Source organism: Humulus lupulus, chromosome X (genome assembly GCF_963169125.1).
Source record: "Humulus lupulus chromosome X, drHumLupu1.1, whole genome shotgun sequence".
Taxonomy (NCBI): Eukaryota; Viridiplantae; Streptophyta; class Magnoliopsida; order Rosales; family Cannabaceae; genus Humulus; species Humulus lupulus.
Genome location: NC_084802.1, coordinates 17461104 through 17483226, shown reverse-complemented (window position 1 = coordinate 17483226; position 22123 = coordinate 17461104). Strand labels below are relative to the sequence as shown.

Below are 22123 nucleotides of genomic sequence, written 5' to 3'. Positions count from 1 at the left end.
GTCCACCATTTACTGCGGTACTTAAAGGGAAGTCTAGGCCAAGGACTCTTATACTCAGCCAAATCCTCGTTACATCTTCGAGGTTTTTCTGATTCAGATTGGGCTTCTTGCCCCACTACCCGGCGCTCCACCACTGGTTTTTGCGCCTTCCTCGGTGGCTGCCTTGTTTCTTGGCGAACAAAGAAACAACCCGTCATCTCTAAGAGTTCAGCTGAAGCTGAGTATCGTGCATTGGCTGCAACCAGTAGTGAAATCACATGGCTGCAATATCTCCTTCACGGCCTTCACATACCACAAGACAATCCAGCATTTATTTATTGTGACAACCATTCAGCAATCAACATCGCCAACAATCCTACCTTTCACGAACGTACCAAACACATTGAACTTGACTGCCATTTCATAAGGGACAAAATCAAAAACTCCAAAATCCGCCTTATTCCTGTCAACAGTGCGTTACAACTTGCAGATGCCTTCACCAAGCCTCTGCCATCTACAATCCTCACTTCTCATATTGCCAAAATGTCTGTATATGATATATACAGTCCATCTTGAAGGAGGGGTAATAGAGTCTAAATATTATACTTAACTGTTAAAACTATTTCCCTGAATATAGGCTGAGTTGGTTAATAGTTTGTTATGTATAGCTAGGTTGTTCTACTCTCTTCCGCTTGTATAAATATGCTCACTACTCTGTATATTTTTTAATCAATTCAATAAGACTATTTTTCTTTCTTTTGTCTCTTTTACGTTTCCGTAATAATAATCATGTATTAGAATGATCTTTTATCTTATTTTCAAATGAAATAGCCATTCTACAAAAATATTGATAAAGTCATTCCATTGTAACCAAACAAAGGAATTATATGAAAATTGATTTATTTCCATTCCATTACTCCCAACCAAATATCATCGAACTTAACCGGTCTATTTCCAATTAATATATAAATTGTATACAGTACTCATTAATACAAAATAATATAAATTGTATCGTTCTTCTGGTGCCATAATAAAATTTGTGTAATGCAATGCTACAACATAGGATTCATGCATATATAATCTTAGAGTACATATATAGCCAAAATTTTATTCTAAAGCAAAATGTATCTGTATTATTCCTTGCTTTACGTGCTAGCAATCGTAGAATATAGTAAAGAAAGATCTGCCTTTCAAGAACAAACATGGAATATAGTAAAGGAAGATCTATTCTTTGCCTCTTCAACAATCATCTTAATTTTTCTTTGAGACATAAACTCAATAATAAAAAATGCAATTTAATTAGATAGCAAACTAATCCAAACCAAACTTTCACTTCCTCTCTCTCAAATTCAACCACTATATAGTAATAGTAAGCTATAGCCTATATAGAAATTATAGATATGGATATGACCTTATATCTACCAAAATATTCCATAGGAGCTAGTAATTCTAATCCTCTAAACACAAGCAATGAGAGCTTCATCAGAAGCAAATTCCCCACTACTAGTTCTCAATCATGGAGTACTAAGCCTACTTTTCTTCCATTGTTGTCATCGAAAAAAAGGAAAGAATTGGCGAGAAACAATGGTGGATGGAGTATTCAGGGCATCGATGACGGTTCATGTGGCATCGCGCCTTACATGCCGCCTTCCCCTATTGGTGTGGTTGAAGAATTCCACAAACATCTCAACAAGAGAGATTTGAACAAGTTAGACGAACTTCTCACAAATAATTGCCACTACGAAGATCTTCTTTTCTATGTTCCCTTCGAGGGAAGAGAGGTACTATTTGTATTTCTAGCTAATTTTTCAAGTAAAAATAAATAAATAACAATTACTTCCCGAATTAGTGCCTTGTTAGAATTGTTTTTCCTATCGACTGGATTTAATATGTGCCTACTTGTAAAATATGAATTTTTATGTAGTTATTAAAAAATATATGAATAGGTAATTAATTGAAGTATGATGTAATGTAGGGTGTGAAGAGGTTTTTCGATAGTGTGATAGATGCAATGGGGCCAAACGGTATTATTGTGATTGACAAAGTGGCAGAAGGCGAAGGATCGACTGCAAGCGTATTTTGTCATATAGGTATCTTCTTCAACCTTTTATTATTATTATTATTATTGAACTGAGATTTCTTATTAGTATTACCATTATTAATACTTACTTATAATTCTTTGGTAGAGGTGTAGAAAATAGTTTTACTGTTGGAGTATTTTCTATTTCTAGCTTTTTGAAAAATTATAATCTAACTCTTTTTTATGATTGTGTGTATTATAATTATAATAGACATTTTACTAATTTTTGAAAAATTTTAAATTATTTACAATGTATAAATCAGAATTAAAATAGTCAATTGCACGTATGACTAATTTTTGTACATATGAAAAATAAATTATTTGAACTCTGATTTGGACACGGTAAATTATTCGAAATTTTTAAAAAATTAGTAAAATACATATTATAACTATAATATATATATTGTCATAAAAAAATAATTTAGTCATAATTTTTTTAAATACCAAAAATAGAAAATCACCCAAGATAGTAGAATTATACCTTCCTTTTAATAGTAGTAGTTTACGAACTAGTACTTGTAATCTATATCACTATTCATGTTCTCTTACAAATTATTATTTGTACTAGCTACATAAATAATTATTGGCTTTTATAGTAAATTTTAGAGTAAGGAATTTTGTTGCCACTAATTAACAATTTTTTTTAATTCATACTTAATTAAAAGTCTTTTCTTACTTGCAGAGTGGAAAGAGAAAGAGGTACCCTTCACAAGTAGCTGCAGATTATTTGAATGTGTAGAGGTTGAAGGAAAGCTTCTCATTAGGTATACATATAAATATAAATTTATTATATTAATATTAATAATAATTACTAATTACTTGAATTGAATAAAAATCAAAATCAAAAGTGTGAATTATAATTTCCTAAACTGCGCAGGGATTTTGTTGTGAAAACAAATTAAATTACATAGAAATACATTAGTTCTTATAATCTATTTTTGTAAATATATATATATATATATATTAACATGTTTATTAGTATTTGCTAGCAAAGTAGCCTAGGTATCATGAAGAGTGATGTGGTGGAGTGTTATTGGGTAGGCTACTTATGAATTATTTCGTAAAATATGTCTTTTTTGCAAATTTGACATGTCAAACTGTCTATCTTTTGTCATGCTGTGTTGAAATCTACAAATTGAGTTTCTTTAAAATAATTGCATTTGATTCATGAGAACCTATTTCATATTGATCTCTCAAACAAATTTTGGTTTCTTTATTTCGTGGTTGAAATCCAAAAGGAAAAGAAAAACGTAATGATTAAACAGGTTTATATGTAACTAATATTGTTTCATTTATATATTTATGTATGTATATATATATATATACTTATATGATTGACAAGACTATATCATCTTGTATATGTAGGAAAATAACTGGTTTGGAAGAATTGCCACTAAAACCTGGCGAGTTTGTACTGGTATGGTTCACCATACATCTCTTGTTCTTTTTTTCGTTTTATTAATCATATTTTTTTTTCAGGAAATTTTAAAAATATTATATTTCTCTAATCATCGAACAATTTCATCAACTATCATCTCAAATAGTAATTTTATAAATAACTTTAGAAATATGGTATTTTTAAAATATATATTTTGAATTTTGGTATTATTATATAATAAGCATAAAGAAATGAATAATTAACTTTTTTGCTCTCAGAACTTATGACACTTCCAGATTGTGCCCTCTAAAATATACGATCTGTTAAAAATTCTCCTTTAACTTTTCTATTTACAAAAACGTAGTCCTTTTATTAGCTTCTATTCCATTTTTTCTGTTTAAACTTTGATGTGGTATTGTCACGTCAATCTCGTATGTAGAAAATTAGTATTTTTGCCCTCTGAACTTTGATTACTACAAAATTGTGCCCCTTTTTATTAAAAATAATTATTTAAAATTAAAAAAATATATTTTTTTATTAATTCTTATAAAAATAATTCAAATATTAATTGAAATCTTAAAAAATTAAATAAAAGTCATTTAAACTCTAATAAAATTTTAAAATTCACTATAGATTTAAAAAAAAACAAAGATCTAATAAATATGAATGAAATAAAAAATTAAATATCAAATTAAAATTCACTCTAGATATTAAAAAAATCAAATATGAATGAAATAAACAAGTTAAATATAAATAAAATCTTAATTAATTCAATAGACACATATTAGAAACCTATTTATTTTAGTTATAAATTAAAAAGAAACGATTTCTTCATGCTGGGTTTTGAGTTGTATGGCTCCAATCGTTTCATTTTCTTATAATTTTTCTTTTCTTTTCTTTTAAAAGAAAGAAGATACGTATAATGCGATTTGTATTTGAATGTATATTTAGTTTTTTTTAGACAAAAAAGGTATATTTAGTTTGGTATTTAGGTTTTATTTTCATTTAACTTTAGATTTTTATAAATTAAGTTATTATAAATTCCAACTAATACTAAGATTTTTTTTCAAAGATTTAACATTTTTCTTTTTAATGTTACCATTTTAATTTTATTTTGATTTTAATTTTTGACTTTTTTTTTTAAATTTATTAGGTTTGAATTAATTTTAAATAATTAATACAAAAAGTAGATTTTTTAAATTTTTAATTAATTTTTCTAATAAAAAAGTACACAATTTGGTAATGGTTAAAATTTGAGAGTCAAAAATGCTAATTTATTATAATTAACAATCTCACATCAACGTGTAAACGACAAAATGGAATGGAACCTAATAAAATGACTAAGTTTTTGTAAATGATATATTTCAGAAGGAGTATTTAACCGATTGTATATTTTAGTGGGCACGATATGATAGTATCATAAGTTCGGGGGTAAAAATACTAATTATTCTAAAAAAAATTCCAATATTTAAAGATTTTTCTATTTTCTTTGTCAATTTTTTTTTAATAAAATGAACATAAATTTTATTTTTTCACACGTATTGAAACTCATATTATGTATAAGGCTAGTGGAAAATTTAAAAGCATAATCCCAATAAGTTATACCAAAATATTCATATAAAAAAAATCTTGAAAATGAAAGAGATTTCATGAAAGAAAGCTATGATTTGGAGAGGCATCAAAGCCTTTAAAAGTGATAGACAGCATATTTAGTCTAGTTTCCCAAGTATATATAACTTCTTCTTTTTCTTTCAAAGAAGCATATAATTTATTTATTAATATAGCTTTATGGCTTTTCAATTTGTAGAAATTATTAAAGGCAGTTACCACATTTTTTGATCTCTACCCGTTCGCAGCCGAAGGTACGTCATGTGTATATAATAATATTCTTCCTCATTCTAATATTTTTTACTACATTCATTAAAAATAAAAATAAAAAGTGGTATCTATATTAATAAAAAGTGTTATTGTCTTTAATTTGTTATAAATGCAATATATTTTGACAATTAATTTAATATCTTAGGTATATCTCTTTTATATAAAAAATGTGTAGATAACAAAAATAGTTGATTTTAACTGCTTGTTTTTGTTAATTTTAACAGAATATTCTAAAAATTTAACATAATATACTTTTAAAACTAACTTAAAAATAGATATTTTTTTAATTATATTAATATAAATTCAAATATTATAAAATATCATTATTATAATATTAATATAAAATATATTATAATAATATATAATACAAAACTTGATATTTAATAACTATATTAATATAAATTTAAATGTTATAAAATATTATTATGATAATATTATCCTAACTTTTACTAATTATATTAATATAAATTCAAGTATTATAAAATATTATTATTATATTTAATACATATATCAATATAAATTTAAATATTATAAAATATCATTATAATAATATATAATATACAATCCTAATTTTTATTAAAAAAACAATGATTTCTTTTTAAAAAAGTTATCATATTATATATATTTAAAAAAAAATTATAAATAGTATTTTTGTTTAATTTTTCATTTAATATCTTTATGTCATCAACAAAATGCTTAATTCACATCTGGAAACAAATGTCATAGCCAGAGTTGGATTGATCAGAAATAAGAAAAAAAGTTCCTCGCTAGAGGAATTAGCCATCTCAAAACACGTGTCATTTCTTACCAAAGATTCTTTTATATATAAAATTATTTATTTATTTAAAATTTATACAATAATGATATAAATTTAATAATAAATAATTAATAAATTATATAAATAAAACTAAACAAATGTATATTATATGTACATTATTTGTATTTAGAATTTATATTAATAAGAATAAGATTGATTGCATGCCAGGTTGAGTATCTATAACATTATTTTTAAGCAATATAGGTAAATCTACATAAGATACAATCATTAGTAAACTAATTGATCTGTTTTGATATATGAAAGAGGTTTTAATACTAATTAAGTATTCATAGTGAGCACATTTTTAAAAAATAAAACATTATATTTTTATTATAGGGCCAAATACTGAGTTTTCTTAACTTCTGTTAAACTATCAAACTCATCACAACCATTAATCTAATAATTAAAAGATGTATATAACCATCTATATATAGAATACATATTAACATGATCATCAACATATATATAATTTTAAAAAAAAATTAAGAGATAAAAACATAACATATGCCAAAGCTTTTCTCTAGAATTTTCTAAACACTTACTGAATGCAATATTATATGTGATTTGAGCTCAAAACTGATATGGCTCATATATTACACATTATTATTTTTTAGAAAAGTATTAATTCCTACTTTTGGGGTTTTGTAGCGATACTGCAGAAGTCTAATGATCACTCTGACGGTCACGGAGGAATTGATAAGCTTTTAGATTTTCTTCGGAAGAAACCATCAACTTAAAAGAAAAAAAAATTTAATAAAAATAAAATCCTATTATAGATTTTTCATTTTCATACGTAGGAGTACGTACTTGACTTATTGTACTCATACAATGATATTTTGTATTTGTAATGTCTTTGTTACTCCAAGACTCTTTCTGTGAGCTTTGAACTATGTTTAACTTGATAATCGAGTTATTTGGTTATAAACGTGCATCTAGGTATTATTAATAGACTAAGGTGAAAAACTTATTCTTAAGGAAAGAATATATTTTATTTAAAACGTAAAATTGTATATGGACCCATAAAAGCGTTTACAAGTTATTTACAATCCAAAATGATCATTATAGTATAAAAATTACAACCCGCAGACCTAAGCTGCAAAAGTAGAGTTAACTCCCTAGTTCCTTTGAGAAACACCTTGGCTGTAGTGGTCAAGCAGCTGCATATGTACACACCGCCACCTAAGCTCTCCACTCAAGGTTGGGTGAGCTTTTCATTCCTTTTATCTGCACCACATAGCACCTGTAAGCCAAAGCTCAGCAAGAAAACTCATTACTGCATGTATATATTATAAGATGATGATAATGATAATCATACAGAGCTTGTAGCCCTAAACAGATGAGTGACTGATGTGTAAGTCACTAACTTAGACCAAATGAGTGACCATGGAGTCACTAGCTTAAACCAGATAAGTGGTTGACGAGCGGTCACTAATTTGGGTTCCGCACCCTTAGCCATGTGACGATGCAATCACTTGGGCATTCTGGCCCTGGCTCTAAGTAACTAGCCATTAGACTAGACAAGCGCTTTTGTTTTTCATCGAACTTGAGGTTGGTCAGGCATTAATGCTCATGATGAGCCATTCAATGCTTATGTTGATTAGATCTAATCTTTTCGACTTGCGTTAAACACGCTAAAACTGTTCTTGACTCTTAAGCCAATACCATACGACCAGTGCTCAGTACTACTGTCGAACTTGACTAGTAAGTCACAGCTTCACAGTTAATACTGACACCATCACCGATTCTGACAAATAAGTCAGTGCCATTCACAAGTAAGCAAGATTTGCTAAGCATTTGATATGCAATCAATGTCCACATTTAAACACTCAACATGCCTCATGAATAACCATGCATGTCACATATGGGGTGAAGTTTTCTTACTTCTGGTTCGAGCGAGAATTAGTAAAAGAACGATCATTGAGAACGATCAGCCTTTTAGTTCCTTGGCGGTCACCTAGTCATAACAAATTATGAGATTCCATCAATAAAATGAATAATAAAAGGTTTTCGGACTAAGACCTAGCCTCTGGGACGTTGAATCCTACTAAACCGGGTAGTAGGAACGATCCCGAGGCCTAAGGTTTGAATCCCCACGCTGAAAACATAATTTTGGCCAAAATACCACTAAGGACCGCGGCCCTACTCCACCATGCCGCAGTCTGCCTCCCCAAACAGAGGTGCCCACCTTCCAGCCATCAGCACGCGCCACAGCCAGCCATCCCCATGCCGCGGCCCAATGGGCCTTCAGCACCACCCTTCATCTTCATTAAGCTTGGGTCGCGATGCTCTAGAACAGAGTTGCGGCCCCACCTGAAACTCAGCCAAAAACCCCTGTTTTTCCTCTTCGAACTCATTTAAAAAACCTGTTAAACACTTCCAATACCACAAAGCAAAGCTCCCAATTATTACCACAACTTATCCACCTTATATCCAACAAAACCTAAGCCTTAAACCATTCAAAACTTCATCAAATTCCCATTCGTATGATGAAAACTCCAATCTCAAAACTAACACAAAAACAGAGCAAGGAACCAGAAAATTGAACTAAAACCTTACCTTAAACTTGAATTGAATCATCTTCAATGGTTGAACACTAGCCTAAGACCTCAAGCTTCAATCTCCAAGTTTGAATCCCCAAACTTGCTTCAAAATTTCAAAGGAAGGAGAAGGAGAATGATGATCGTGAGAGAGGTAGGAAAGGGCTCTTCTTTTCTTAAGCTTTCTACAACCATCCATTTGATAAATATAACCTTAGGTCAAAAGACCAAAATACCCCCAAGCCTATCTCACTTCTTAACAACCCCAAGGGTAAAGTCGTCCTTTCCCGTCTAATCATGTTAATCATAATTAACGCCCTCCAATTCCTATTATTCTCAAATACTAATAAATCATATTCCATTAGCCTTGAATTCCCAGTAATGTTCTAATCATCAAATTACCCCGAGACTCACCACGAGCATCGAAATCAGCCTAGTTATGACCAAACCACTTTATTAAAGGATCGTCTCATACCGAAAAGCTCGAACAAATCCACATTATAATGTGGCCTTATTCATAATTCACCAACATGCATGAAAATATACAAATATTCCCTCAATGGGAAAAATTACCAAAATGTCCTTATGATGAAATGTGGACCCACATGCATGTGATTATCATCATTTAATAATATAATTCATATAAGCACGCATACAATAATTTAATGGCATAATAAATCCATTATGTCATTCCCGACCTTCTAATCCAACCATTAAACTTCATTAGGGATTTTGGGGCATTACAGTATTCATTTATGCTACGTATATACAATTATTTGGAAATAATTGTGTAGTTACTAGACCATATAATTATTAGGATAGTAATTACATATATGAGTAATTATATTATATTTTAAAACATAAAGTTTGTCTGGATGTCAAGTAGTAATTACTTATGAATTCCTATTGTTATGTTTGACAAAATATATAGTAATTACGCAGAAAAATAACATTATGTAATAAATACTATTTAAAATTGATAGCAATTAGTAATTACACATAATTCTCATAAGAGTTATGAGAATTGAAAAGTGTAATTAGAACTCCATAATTACTTCAAATTACATAATTACATGGTCAAACAAACAAGTTAAATAAAGTAATTACTCTAAATTATACTCAATTCCAATTACACAATGACTTTCCAAAAGCACCCTAAAAATCTTGGATTTAATTCCATTCAATGTTTTTCTTTTTTATCTAAATATTCAATTCAATGATATTCTAATTTTTAAACATGACCTAAAGATACTGTAAATGTAGCCCATCACCCTTAGATGGATGATGGCAGAGTCTTGATCTTTGTAACCCAAGGTCGGGGGTTTTTAACCCTGCAGTTTGATATATTTAAATATATGTGTATTATATATATTGTCCCCTTATTTATTGGTAGGTCGGTCCTAACTTTGTAGGGCCTAATGAAAAAGTGATATTATTACAAAATATTACATATAAAATGATATTTTTTAAAATGTAAGGATTTTTTTTGTATAAAAAGATGGCCCATTTTAACTTAGAGTTCTAGGTGTGGGCCTAATTCATCACCTTAGTATATTAAGGGGGTGATGTTAGTCCCTCGTGTCGTAGTGGTATTCCCCCAAAGTATTGGTGATGGTACTCTTATCCTGTGTTTGTGAAAAGGTTCCACACACTCCTCTAAGACTACCAAAAATGTGTTGCTAATATTGAAGATCATCAAGTTCAATCTCAAGGAGATTATTAATTGACATGTTTTATTCTATAATGTGTATATTATTCATTGTAGCATGTAATGAATTTATATATATATATATAAATGTTTATAAATAATTATTGGATTGGCATAGAGATACCATTTAAACCTTGATACGTAGCAAGAATAGAGACCTTTTATTATTTTTAGTAACACATCCCATGCAAGTTGCTGTCTTCTAATTTCGATATTTTGGCAAAACAAGTTGAAAAGGATATATAGGTGATATTAGAAACCTTGGATATTTATATATATATATATATGGGGACCCACATGTTCCCTAGCCCTAGCCCTACTCATCTTCCATTATTCTCTATAGAGGAATATCTCATCGACATTGCCATGTGATGGATATGACCTCATGGAGCTACAATTGGTTTCCATATAAAATTAAAATTCCTCTTTTGAGGAAATCTTTAGCCAAAATTTTACTATTCATGTGCTGCGTGATGATCCTTCTAAATCTTGTTGGTTCAACTTCGTATAAATATATTATTAATATTTATGTTTTGAAATGAGATATATTTTTTTAAGTTATAATTTTAGCAATTCAATTCTTCAAATTAATCCACAAATTGTAAGGAATAAATAGTATAGTACATGCAGGGGCGGACTTAGAATATATTTTTAATGGGATCAAAAAAAGAAATTCAAAAAAAAAAAACATCCATTAACAAAAATACATATGAATAATATTCTCATGAATTAAAAACAAAGTACATGAGGTAAAGTTTGAAATAAACAAACAGAACTATAAAATCTTAAAAAAGAAAAAAGAAAATGTAAATATTTTAGTGAGGTCAATACATTTAATTATTAAAATACTTAAAATATTACAAAAATATTAACATATGTACATGTAATTTCTAAAAATTCACTGGGGTCAGTTGACCCCACTCGTTCCAATGTGTGTCCGCCCCTGAGTACATGTGCCTTCCTACGAAAAAATTTGAGCTTTATTTGCAAAAATATACTTATTATTGCAAGGACATTATTTGAAGTTTAAGGACTTAACAGAATTTTTTTAAAGTTTAACTAAGGACCAAATAATAAAAAAAAACAATATACTCTAAGGACTATTGATGTCAAATTATTTTATTATATTTTAAATAAATTGATATACGTATGTTTGATTAATAATAAAAAAAAGAGGTGTGTTTTCTTTTTTGTCATTAAGGAAATAATATTAATTACAGTATAAGTATATATCAATGATTAGACAAAATTACAATTTTTTTATCTAACTTATTTTTGTATAATTTATATATTAAGAGATTTTTACACTAGACATGAAATCTCAAACCACTTAATTAAAATGTGAGATTTTAAATTCCTAAGCTTTTTATGGGATTTTTTCCCAAATTTTTCTTATATGGATTTTTTTCCATTTTTTTCTTATATGGATTCCTTTTTTCTTTTTAGATATATTGTTCGAACTAAACGAGCAAAGATATCTAGTGATGTTTTCTTTGTTTTGAAACTGATAATGATGACCTCATCGATATTCCACTAATTCTAAGGGATTGATTCTCATTCATATATTTACTAAAATAAAAAATGATAGAATTTGATTGGATAAAAGAAAAAGAATGAGAATGTTTCTCCCCAAATACCTAAGTAATGTTGTTCAGGGTAATGACTTCTATCTTTTATTTTTTACAAATAAAAAATTAAAAGACAATTTTTTTCTTTGAAAATATATTTCACAAAATAACTACTTTATATTTTCTTTAATAAAAAAATATAATTTATGTTTCCTGATGGTGTAAACAACATAAAATGATTATGATTCCCTTTTCGAACAATTTTAGTTAACAAAATAATACAAATATTGATTCTAATTTTTTCATATTTTATTTTCATTCATTTCTCAATTGATTTTTGCAGATCCCGATTACAAAACTCAATAACTTCGATTCACCCCGAGAGCCCACGAAACCTATTTGGCCATGCCAAGTGTCTGGAAAATATGGATAACAACAAGGTAGATTCATTTTGGTATAGGTCATATAGTGTTCAATATCATGTGATGTGGCATATAATGATTAATGTAATTTAATATCGATTATTGTATGTTTTATTTTAAGTTTAAATATGTAAAAATCAATATTAAATTATTTCAACCATCATTTCTCGCAGCATGTAATTAGGGATGCACATTTTCCCTATCGGGACGAGGTCCGTGGGAACTCGCCACTAATGGGGAACGGGGCGGGTACGAGAATAATTTTCAATCCCTGAATGTTAAATGGGGCGGGACGGGGATGGCACTCATCACCTCGACAGAGCTCCGATTAAATTATTATATATTTTTGTAATATTTTACATGTATCATATATCTTTCTTTATGTGTTATTGTAGTATTTTAGTAACATTTTTAATATTTTAATTTATATATAATTTACTATTTTTATTTTAAAATTTTAATCTAAAATTAATTTTTTAAATAAATGAGTTACCCATTGAAATTCTCCGCCCCAACTAATAGGGGATTCCCCACGCCCTATCATCGACAAGGAATAAGCTAGCATGGAGAGAATTAAAATGATAAATATGGATGAGGATGAGAACGGGGATGGAAGAGCACTCCCTGCTAATTTTCAGTTCCGTGTGCATTACTTCATGTGATATGACGACATATGGCAACACTAATTTTTCTAATATAAAACCTAGTTGCATTAAGTTTAAGTATTTGAGTTAAATTTGCGTATGCCATTTTATGAAAAAAATAGGTTATCACTCCGTCACTCCACACTTATAACGATGTCGTAACACTCACTCACATGAAAATTCAGAGGAAGAAATCATAGATTTGCATATAATAAAACATTTGACAATTACTTATGAATCGAAGCCATTATTAAATTTAGTATGATGAAAAATGATATTATTGTATAATTATATCATTGTAAATTATATACCATGATGACATTTTCTTTTGTTTCTTTCTTTATGTCATGGAAACTAATTGATTATGTAAAATTACAAAAATGTAAAATATATATAGCAGAGATGGTGGATGCCATAATACTAAGATCTTGAGAAAATCTCAAGCCCAGAAAAATCAAAAGAGTTCCATATATCATTTACTAGATTTGTTGATGGAAAGCTTTCCAGTTCTTGAAAATTATGCGCCACCGTTGCCTGCTGCCACGTAAAGCTTGGCGTGATCTCCACCGCCGCCGCCGCCGCTGTGGCTGTAGAATCGGACCAAAACAAGTCTTGTCCGACTTGATCATCGTCATCGTTTCCTAGCAAATTTTGAAACCCGAAATCATTCATTTCACTCCCCAGATTTACTTCTGCCATTTTCTCTTCTTGGGAAGGAGCTAATAACTCTTGGGCTAGTTCGGTTTCTTCAAGAACAAGGCAGTGTTGACTCTGGGATTCGATGACTGATCCGTCTTTTAGTGCATTGCAGATGTTTGATGAAATGCCTGAAACGATTGCTCTATTTGAACTCGGCTCCGGTTGGTTCGGATTTTGGTTCAAGAAGTTGGCGAACACGGCTGCCAAGTCGATGTCCGAACCGGATTGAGAGCCCGAACCCGAGTCGCCATTAGAGCTCTCAGAGAGCTCGGTTGAGTCTGGAGAATAAGTACTCAGCGAAGAACGACCCCTTCCCGGAACCTTACAGGACCTAGACCGATGATTTTTCCGGTAACCACCGCCAACGGGGACGTTTCTTAAGGACCCACCTTTGGTCCAGTAACGTCGGCAGCCTTTACAGAAGTATCGAGGCTGAGAGAGACTGTAGTTGTTGTAGTAGCAGAATTTGGTGTTGGAAGAAGCACAGCGAGGGCAGTTGGGAGCGATTTCGATACTGGGTTTCCATCTTTTCTCGATTTCAGTCAGTGTCTTATTAGAAGGGAACTGAAACATCTGGTTTTCGATATCGGCAATGGTGAACATTGATTACTGTTGACAAAGTGTTCGAGAAAATGTCTGTGAGGGAAAAGAGAGAGAATTTGAGAAGAAAAGTGAGTGGAATTTGAGGAGCACTGTGAAGATTGGAGAAGAGATTTGTACTTGTATTTGTATTTGTTGACCAATGGGCTGAGACGAGTGATATTTGATAAGAGAATTAATGGTCGGTTGGGGAGTCGTTGGGACCAAGGAAAAGGGTAAATATGTATGTGAATAGAAGAGTTTTTCATGTTACGAAGAGCTGTTTAGGAGGCGGATCAAGCGTGGCTCCAATGGTGATCGTGGCGATTGTTGATTGGGTGAGAAGTGAGATCAATTGAACTAGTTGATAAGTCAAAGCCTTCTTAGTTGTCATTAATGTTCTCTGTTTTGTAGTACATGAAATGACCAATGTCACCCTTGTGTATTATTATGTACTAGAGATTTTATATGTATGGTTGGAGATTGATGTCAAAAAAAGAAAAAAGAAAAAAACAATACAAGAGATTGGTTGGAGATATTAATAGCTTTTATTCGATCATACAAAGATAGATACATACAAGCATATATACCTAATCTTGAAGTTGTTTTGTTCTTTTTTTCCTCCAAATAGACATACATTAATTTCACATGAATATGTTCCATAACAGAAGTACCATATGGTAACTAATAGAGACAAAGTAAATACTAAAATCTTTGACAATTTGCCTTTGGTTAATTGAATAAGTAAAATTTATTATTTAGAGAACCCATGTAGAAAGGAACAACTTTGATGTTGAAGTGTATAAATATATCCAAAGTGCCCACGTTAAACATCTTAATAAAGGATCTCTCCAACAAAATATATGACTTTTTAAGTAACTTATAAATATTATGAGAGATAATTGGGAGAAAATATACCCGAAATATTAACAAATATATTAGTCAAAGTAATTTTATTTATATTCATTTTTTGAAATATTTTTTATAAAGTCATGTCATCTTGTATTATAGAGATGATATAATGACAGTTCGCAATATTTGATCGTTCAAAATAATTGGAAAGAAGATGTGGTATAAATATTGGCAATATATCATTTTCATATTTTATTGTTTTTCTTGAATTATTAATACCATTTTAATATTTTGGTAGTTCAAAATTATACATTTCCAGTAATTTTAGTAAATGTTTTTTATTAATAAAAATTTATAAATATATTTTAATTTTAAAAAAATTAAATATATTTGTTAACTTTTTTCCATTAAAAAAAAATCAAATTAGTGAAAAAATAATACAATTTTAAACTAATTTACAATATATAAGATATTAAAATGGTATTAAGTAAGCAATAAATAATTAATTATAATATAAACAAGAGTAACTAAAATAGTAGAATTTCCTTAAATATTTACAATTTATTAGTAGAGCATGATTTTGTAATATCACACAAATCTCCACTTACCAAAATTGCCTTTGACATATAACAATTTGTTTTGTTTTGGACCCGTAAATTTATCAGCTTTGGCTGTTTCGAAAACAATAAAAAGAAAAGGACAGTTTTGTAATTTGGAGTAAAGAGTTATAATAATAAAATAATGAAAAAAAGTCGGCATGCATGGACTGATACAGTGTACACGTTACTACTGGATCACTCGTGGGGATCAGCAAAAGAATAATTAAAAGTACAAAGGAATGAGAGATATTCGATTCGATTAATCAAAGGCTAAGCTTACGCTATTCCCTTAAATCCACGTGCCCTTCTGGGTTACGTGGCGCCATTTCCTTCATTTTCAATTTCTTAATTTAAACATAAAATTTAATTAATCATAAACCTTAGGGTTGACTTGATCCTAGGTTGCGGACCAAGTTGGTTACACGCTAATCCTAAAATCCTAATTTAATGAGAATGGTTAGGAGGCAACATCACATGTAGTATATGTTTATTGATGCAATTTAATATTGAGTCGTACTTATTTAAATTTAATAAGTATTATGAGTTATTGCTAACCAATCATGAAGTGTCACTTTATGTAGTGTTAGTCACCTTAAAATGTTAAATAACAATACTCTAATATAATATATTGTTAATTTTTAGTTAATATTTTAAACATTTGGCACCATTTTATAGTCAACGTATCTAGTTAACTCTCTCCTTTGTGGCAATTATTTATACCTAAAGTTTTGGATGATGCACCCATTTATAAATATTTTCATTTTATATATGTTAATATATATTAATTTTATATAGTTTTTTTTTTCTTATCCTCCTAAGTTTAGCTTGTATGTTTAAACGTCTTATATAAAAATCTCATTTTATGTACGAACGAGAGCGATTTCAAGACTACATTGATTGAATCATTGCGTTTTAGTATTGTAAGTGGAAACTCTTTATTAAAGCTTAGGCCAGCTTTGCTCCATCTACATAGGATGATTAATTATCAATTTACCCATTTATATAACTAGTATAGGCTCTTCTACCTTGTTCTTCATTTTGTTATTACTAGGTTAGCCACGTGCCATTCACACGTTGGCATGTGTTTAATTAGAAAAATTAGTAATAAATAAAAATATTTAAAATAACATAATTATTCAAAATAGAAAGAAAAAAAGAACAAAATGAATTAGCTTGTTATTCCTATTGTTACACCCAAATTTCGAGATTAAGTAAACAACCTTGAAATGTAAGCTTGTAAAAGCATAGACTCGAAATAAATGAATTTCCACGTTATACTTGTGCAAATTATCATAGAATGTCAAAGTCACGTCATCAGATTGCAAGCATAAGTCGTAAGCTAGAAGGAAATCGTCTTCCCCAGGAAATGAGCTCGACAAAATGAATTAGCTTGTTATTCCCATTGTTACACCCAAATTTCGAGATTAAGCAAACAACCTCGAAATGTAAGCTTGTAAAAGCATAGACTCGAAATAAATGAATTTCCACGTTATACTTGTGCAAATTATCATAGAATGTCAACGTCACGTCATCAGATTGCGAGCATAAGTCGTAAGCTCGAAGGAAATCGTCTTCCCCAGGAAATGAGCTCGACAAACTCATCTAGTACTGAGGTGTTGATGACTGGATTAGTGAACTTGTAATAGAGTATAGTCTTAAAGGTGTCTCGAGACAGAAGTCAGGCTCGAAGACAAGATTAAACAACAACACGGAAGACTGTTAGAAAATCCTTATTTCTTATTGATTAAGTTTGACCGTGCACTTAGTTCCTATTTTAATGGAATCTTTATTTAAAATGAAGCATTTTATTTGTATTATAATTTAAATATTTTTTTTTGAATTAAATTTGGATATCTGTTGTAACTTCCCTGAATTTATGGGAAGATATTATTACAATCAGGCTTATAAATACCCTGGATCCTAGTCATTTATTTTTCACACACAATTTTGTACTAGAAAAGACTCTGAAAAATTTCTTTCGCTTGAAGCCTTGATACAAAGTTCTAGATTAAATGTGACTCGTGGACGTAGACATATTTTAATTGTTGAACCACGCAAAAATTTATTTCTTTTCTTTTCTTCCTAATCAATATTTATTGTTCTACATAATTAAGTTAACGAAAAATGGTATCAACATTTTGGTATTTTCATTGAGAGCATTAAGCAATTCTTCCTATTGTTTAGAATAAAACCTCCTACATAGTGACGATGGCCGCCCTGAACATCCTTGGAACTATTGGGCGACCATTACCTCAAATCCCCGAGGAGCATACTCCACGAACTGAGGACCATCCTCGAAGGCCTGGTAAACAACTCGTTGTAGACCAGAGCCCTGATGAAGAGAGTGCCACGTCGTCTCCTAGAGGACGGTCTGGTTAGAGTTCTAGACCTAATGAGGAGTTTTACTATAATCCTAAAAGATACATGCCAGCGGTTGAGCATGAAAATCATAGGTTGCGTGAACAGCTAGTTGAAGCTACATGACTAAACGAGGAGATGGCAAGACGAGCTGTTGAAGTCCAGGCACCACCCCGGAGGACCAGGGGGCGACCTCGGGGAGTATGGCTACCAGGATGGCCGAACAAAGGGCCCAACAGGCTCAACCGAGGCATAAGGAAAATACTGGGAAAAATCGACCTGGGGGACTTCTCGGAACCCTACTAGGAATAATCCATCATGGAGTGTTCCTGCAGAACCTGGGTATAACCGAGCTCCCTCGATAGCTCGGAGCGATAACCTAGAGCCTGCCCGGACTAGCCTTAAGCCTATCAGGCCGAATAATGGGAGGGTACCACCTTTGCCCATTAGGCATCCTCCTTCTTCGATAAGACACCCCTCTCCAGCATAGGGTGTATCCCAGCAAGTTCCTAGTGGGAACCGAGCAAGAGATAGGGCACACTACAAGAAAAGGTCGTCGCTGTAGATCAAGAAGTCGTTACTGTAGGTAGACAGTGACGATATGTCGTCGCAACAATGGCGTCGCTGTAGGTCCATATGTGTAGCAATCTACGGTGACGACAAAACTCTGTCGTCACAGTAGGGTTTTACTACAGCGACGACATGTCGGTCGCAGTAGGAAATCTTTTTTTTTTTTCCGGTTGGACTGGGATATTGCGACGACATGTCGTCGTTGTTGGTGGTGCAAAGATTTGAAAATTTGAATTTCAAAAAACTTCTACAGCGACGACATGTGGTCGCTGTAGGTCTGTCGACCGCTCCATATACTGCGACGACATGTCGTCGCTGTAGGTATACAATTTTTAAAAAATATATATTTAATTAATTATATTGATTAAAATTTATTTAATAAATTATTAAATATTAATTAATTAAATAAATAAAACCAATTTATTAATTAAATAATAAAACCAATTTAACAATATTCATAATCTCCAAAATGTAAGATAACAAAACACAAGTAGTATTGTCTCCAAAGTAAAAAAAAACACAAAATATTAATAATTTAAAAATAGTAACTTAATAAATCTAAATGTCATCAAAATCAATTCCAAAGTCATTATCGTCGGGCTGTTGTGTTGGTTATGGTGGTTGCTGTTGTGGTGGTTGTGGCTGTTGTGGTTGAAAGCTTGCCATCAAGGACTGTATCATGTTCATGTCCAAGTTGACAGGCTGAAATTATGGAGGTTGATGCTTGGATTTGTTGTTTGCAAATATTGTTGCATTTGCTGGAAGTTGTTGTTCTGGGTCATAAAGGCTTGACTGAAGTGTTGAATCATGGACTGGAAAGCCTCAGGTGGTATCGTCGGAGGGCCAACTATGGTGGACGGAAACAGTGATGCCTCTGATTGTGAAGAAGATCTGGTGGCACATGAGGCAAATGTACTAGTGCCCTTCAACTTTCGTCCAATACCTCGGTTGTGGCCACAACGTTGACCAAGTACCTTTGAGACAACTTGTGTCTCATTGACATTAGCACTTCCTGCTTCAGATTCAGATTGAGACTGAGATTGGGATTGTGTCTGGACTTTTTGCTGCAAGGCATTCTGCAGTTTAGAAACAAGACAATTAATACATAATATAATTGAATAATATACATAGATACAAACCTTAGAAAGTTACTTACATACGCATCCTTAGCATTCGTGTTCACCCATCCTCGTATCGGATGATTGTGCATGTCATGGAAGGTATCGATAATGCTGGGCAGCTCCTTGGTCTGAAGATTCATCTTTAGAAAACAAAATTTAACAAAATCTTAGTTAAATATTGAAATTATTATTAAGATAACTTAAAATATTTCAAATTATATATATTTTTTTATTTACCTTCTTAAATCGAGCAGAAGCATATGAAGTCGATCCATGGAGACTTGGATACTTCTGTTTCGCTTTGTTGGTAACATTTGTCTTTGAGCGTGCCATGAACTGTGGAGTAGTGAAAAGGTCAACCAACTTCTGCCAACTCTCGTTGTCAATGTCCTCTGGTGGATTCTTTCTGGCTGTCTCGATATCATCACACCCTCCATGTTCATTGAAGTGTCTTTTCTTGCGACATTTTCTATTCTTGTAGCGATCCTGAAACTCTCGCTCAATCCCAGTCTCTATCAGTCGCCACTCAGGGAGAGCTTTGTGAAGAATGAAAAATTCCTTAAAATAAATGGTGAGATTTTTTAAATTATAAAAAAACATTACACTTGAATAAGTAGATAAATTTACCTCAAGTTTTTGCATCAATCCAATCTTGTGCTCATCCGAAATACTCTGCCACGAGTCATAATATAACGGGACATGGTGACTAATAAGGTTGCCAATAAGTCTCGTGAACATCGTCCCAATATCACCAACTGCTTTGTAGGTTCCCTCATTTAGATCAAATTGTAGAGCCAACGGACCTTTATTGTCGTTGACGAGCTGCTGCAAATTTTTGGATCAAGACCGTCCTTTTCTTTTTGCAGCAGCCACTGCATATGTTAATTAAACAATACAATTAATTTGAATAAAATAATAACAATTTGTCATTTATTGATAAAAGATAGACTAATTATAGTATATTATCTGTCTCACAGGAAGTAGGAACTTGCGTGGGACCTGGAGGAGGAAGAGGATCCGCTCCATCACCGCCATGAGAACGAGCAACAGTAACATACATATCTTTGCAATTTAAATAATTATTAACTTAAACTCAGTTATAGGTGGAGGTTAATTACATAACTTAAATAATTTCGGTAATGCAGTTAAAACTATTGAAAAACAAACATTGTTGAGAAAAATCATATATTGATTGAAAAGTCTTCAAATTAAAACATACACATTAAACATACAAATATGAATATGCATAAGAAAATATTATTCATCATCAATGTCGATTCCTACATCATCATCTGTACTTTCTAAATCATCTTCACTAATTTCGTTAGCATCATCGTCATTGATGAAATCATCATCCACATCCGGAACACATCGAGACGTTTCCCCAATTATGCTGGTGTGACCAGGTCGATCCAAATGCATAATCTCCAACTCTCCTATTTCCACAGTGAGTACAAAATTTGATGAAATGCTATCGTGTACGACATCATCCTTGTTATCATCATCAATACTTGGATGATCCCAGATCTTTCGATGATTGACTTCTTGTACTACCATCCAATTTTTGTTTCTTGAAGGATCTTCCAAGTAGAAAACTTGTTTTGTTTGAGTGGCGAGAATAAATTGATCGTTCTTGTACCATTCATAATTAATCATGGTACTAGTTATGTTATTCTCAGTCACATTTCGACCCTTGCTTGCATCGGTGAAACTCATAAGAGTTATGTCATCTATTAGTTATCCAACTCTTGTCAATTGTCATAACTGATTCAAGTGGAAAATAAATTATCACAATGTGATAATCATAAAAAACTACTTTTATTTGGTAATAAATTTTTTATCACCAAAGTACTAATTGTTTCAATTAACTTATGATATCTTATTGAATTTTATTAATACATTAGTAAATTTTATGAATAAATTATCAAAATTTAAAATTACTTTGTTAAAATTTTAATTTCTTATTTTTAATTATATATTTATTAATTTACTATTTAATATTATTATTTTAATTTACGCTTTATAATTTTTTAATTAATTAATTTAAAATTTACAATCATAAAAATTATAATAACACTAATTTTAAAATTACATTGTTAAAATTTGTACTTTTTATTTTTAATTATATATTTATAATTTTCTATTTAATATTATTATTTTGATTTACACTTTATAATTTTTTAATTAATTGATTTAAAATTTACAATCATAAAAATTCTAATAAAACTAATTTTATAATTACATTGTTAAAATTTGTATTTTTTATTTTTAATTATATATTTATAATTTTCTATTTAATATTATTATTTTTACTTACACTTTATAATTTTTTAA

At 30.7% G+C, this 22123-nt stretch overlaps 2 protein-coding genes across 2 annotated transcripts; one reads left to right on the top strand and one right to left on the bottom strand.

The window, feature by feature from the left end:
- The first annotated feature begins 1291 nt into the window (after window positions 1–1291).
- Window positions 1292–7077, top strand: LOC133803435 (uncharacterized). The gene is made up of 6 exons (XM_062241483.1): window positions 1292–1760; window positions 1955–2069; window positions 2742–2823; window positions 3425–3476; window positions 5245–5299; window positions 6781–7077. Exons 1-6 carry the CDS (start codon window positions 1380–1382, stop codon window positions 6867–6869), a joined length of 774 nt encoding a protein of 257 aa, XP_062097467.1. The 5' UTR covers window positions 1292–1379; the 3' UTR covers window positions 6870–7077.
- A 6199-nt stretch (window positions 7078–13276) lies between these two features.
- Window positions 13277–14506, bottom strand: LOC133804503 (dof zinc finger protein MNB1A-like). The gene has a single exon (XM_062242659.1). It carries the CDS (start codon window positions 14311–14313, stop codon window positions 13432–13434), a length of 882 nt encoding a protein of 293 aa, XP_062098643.1. The 5' UTR covers window positions 14314–14506; the 3' UTR covers window positions 13277–13431.
- Between the last annotated feature and the right edge of the window lie 7617 nt (window positions 14507–22123).

What these genes read in the sequence shown, in the direction of transcription:
- LOC133803435 (XM_062241483.1), top strand. Translation starts at nt 1,380, where the DNA reads ATGGATATGACCTTATATCTACCAAAATATTCCATAGGAGCTAGTAAT. An exon ending in GAAGGAAAGCTTCTCATTAG is followed by an intron (nt 2,824 to 3,424) that starts GTATACATATAA and finishes TTGTATATGTAG; the next exon opens with GAAAATAACTGGTTTGGAAG. An exon ending in CTACCCGTTCGCAGCCGAAG is followed by an intron (nt 5,300 to 6,780) that starts GTACGTCATGTG and finishes GGGGTTTTGTAG; the next exon opens with CGATACTGCAGAAGTCTAAT.
- LOC133804503 (XM_062242659.1), bottom strand. Translation starts at nt 14,313, where the DNA reads ATGTTCACCATTGCCGATATCGAAAACCAGATGTTTCAGTTCCCTTCT.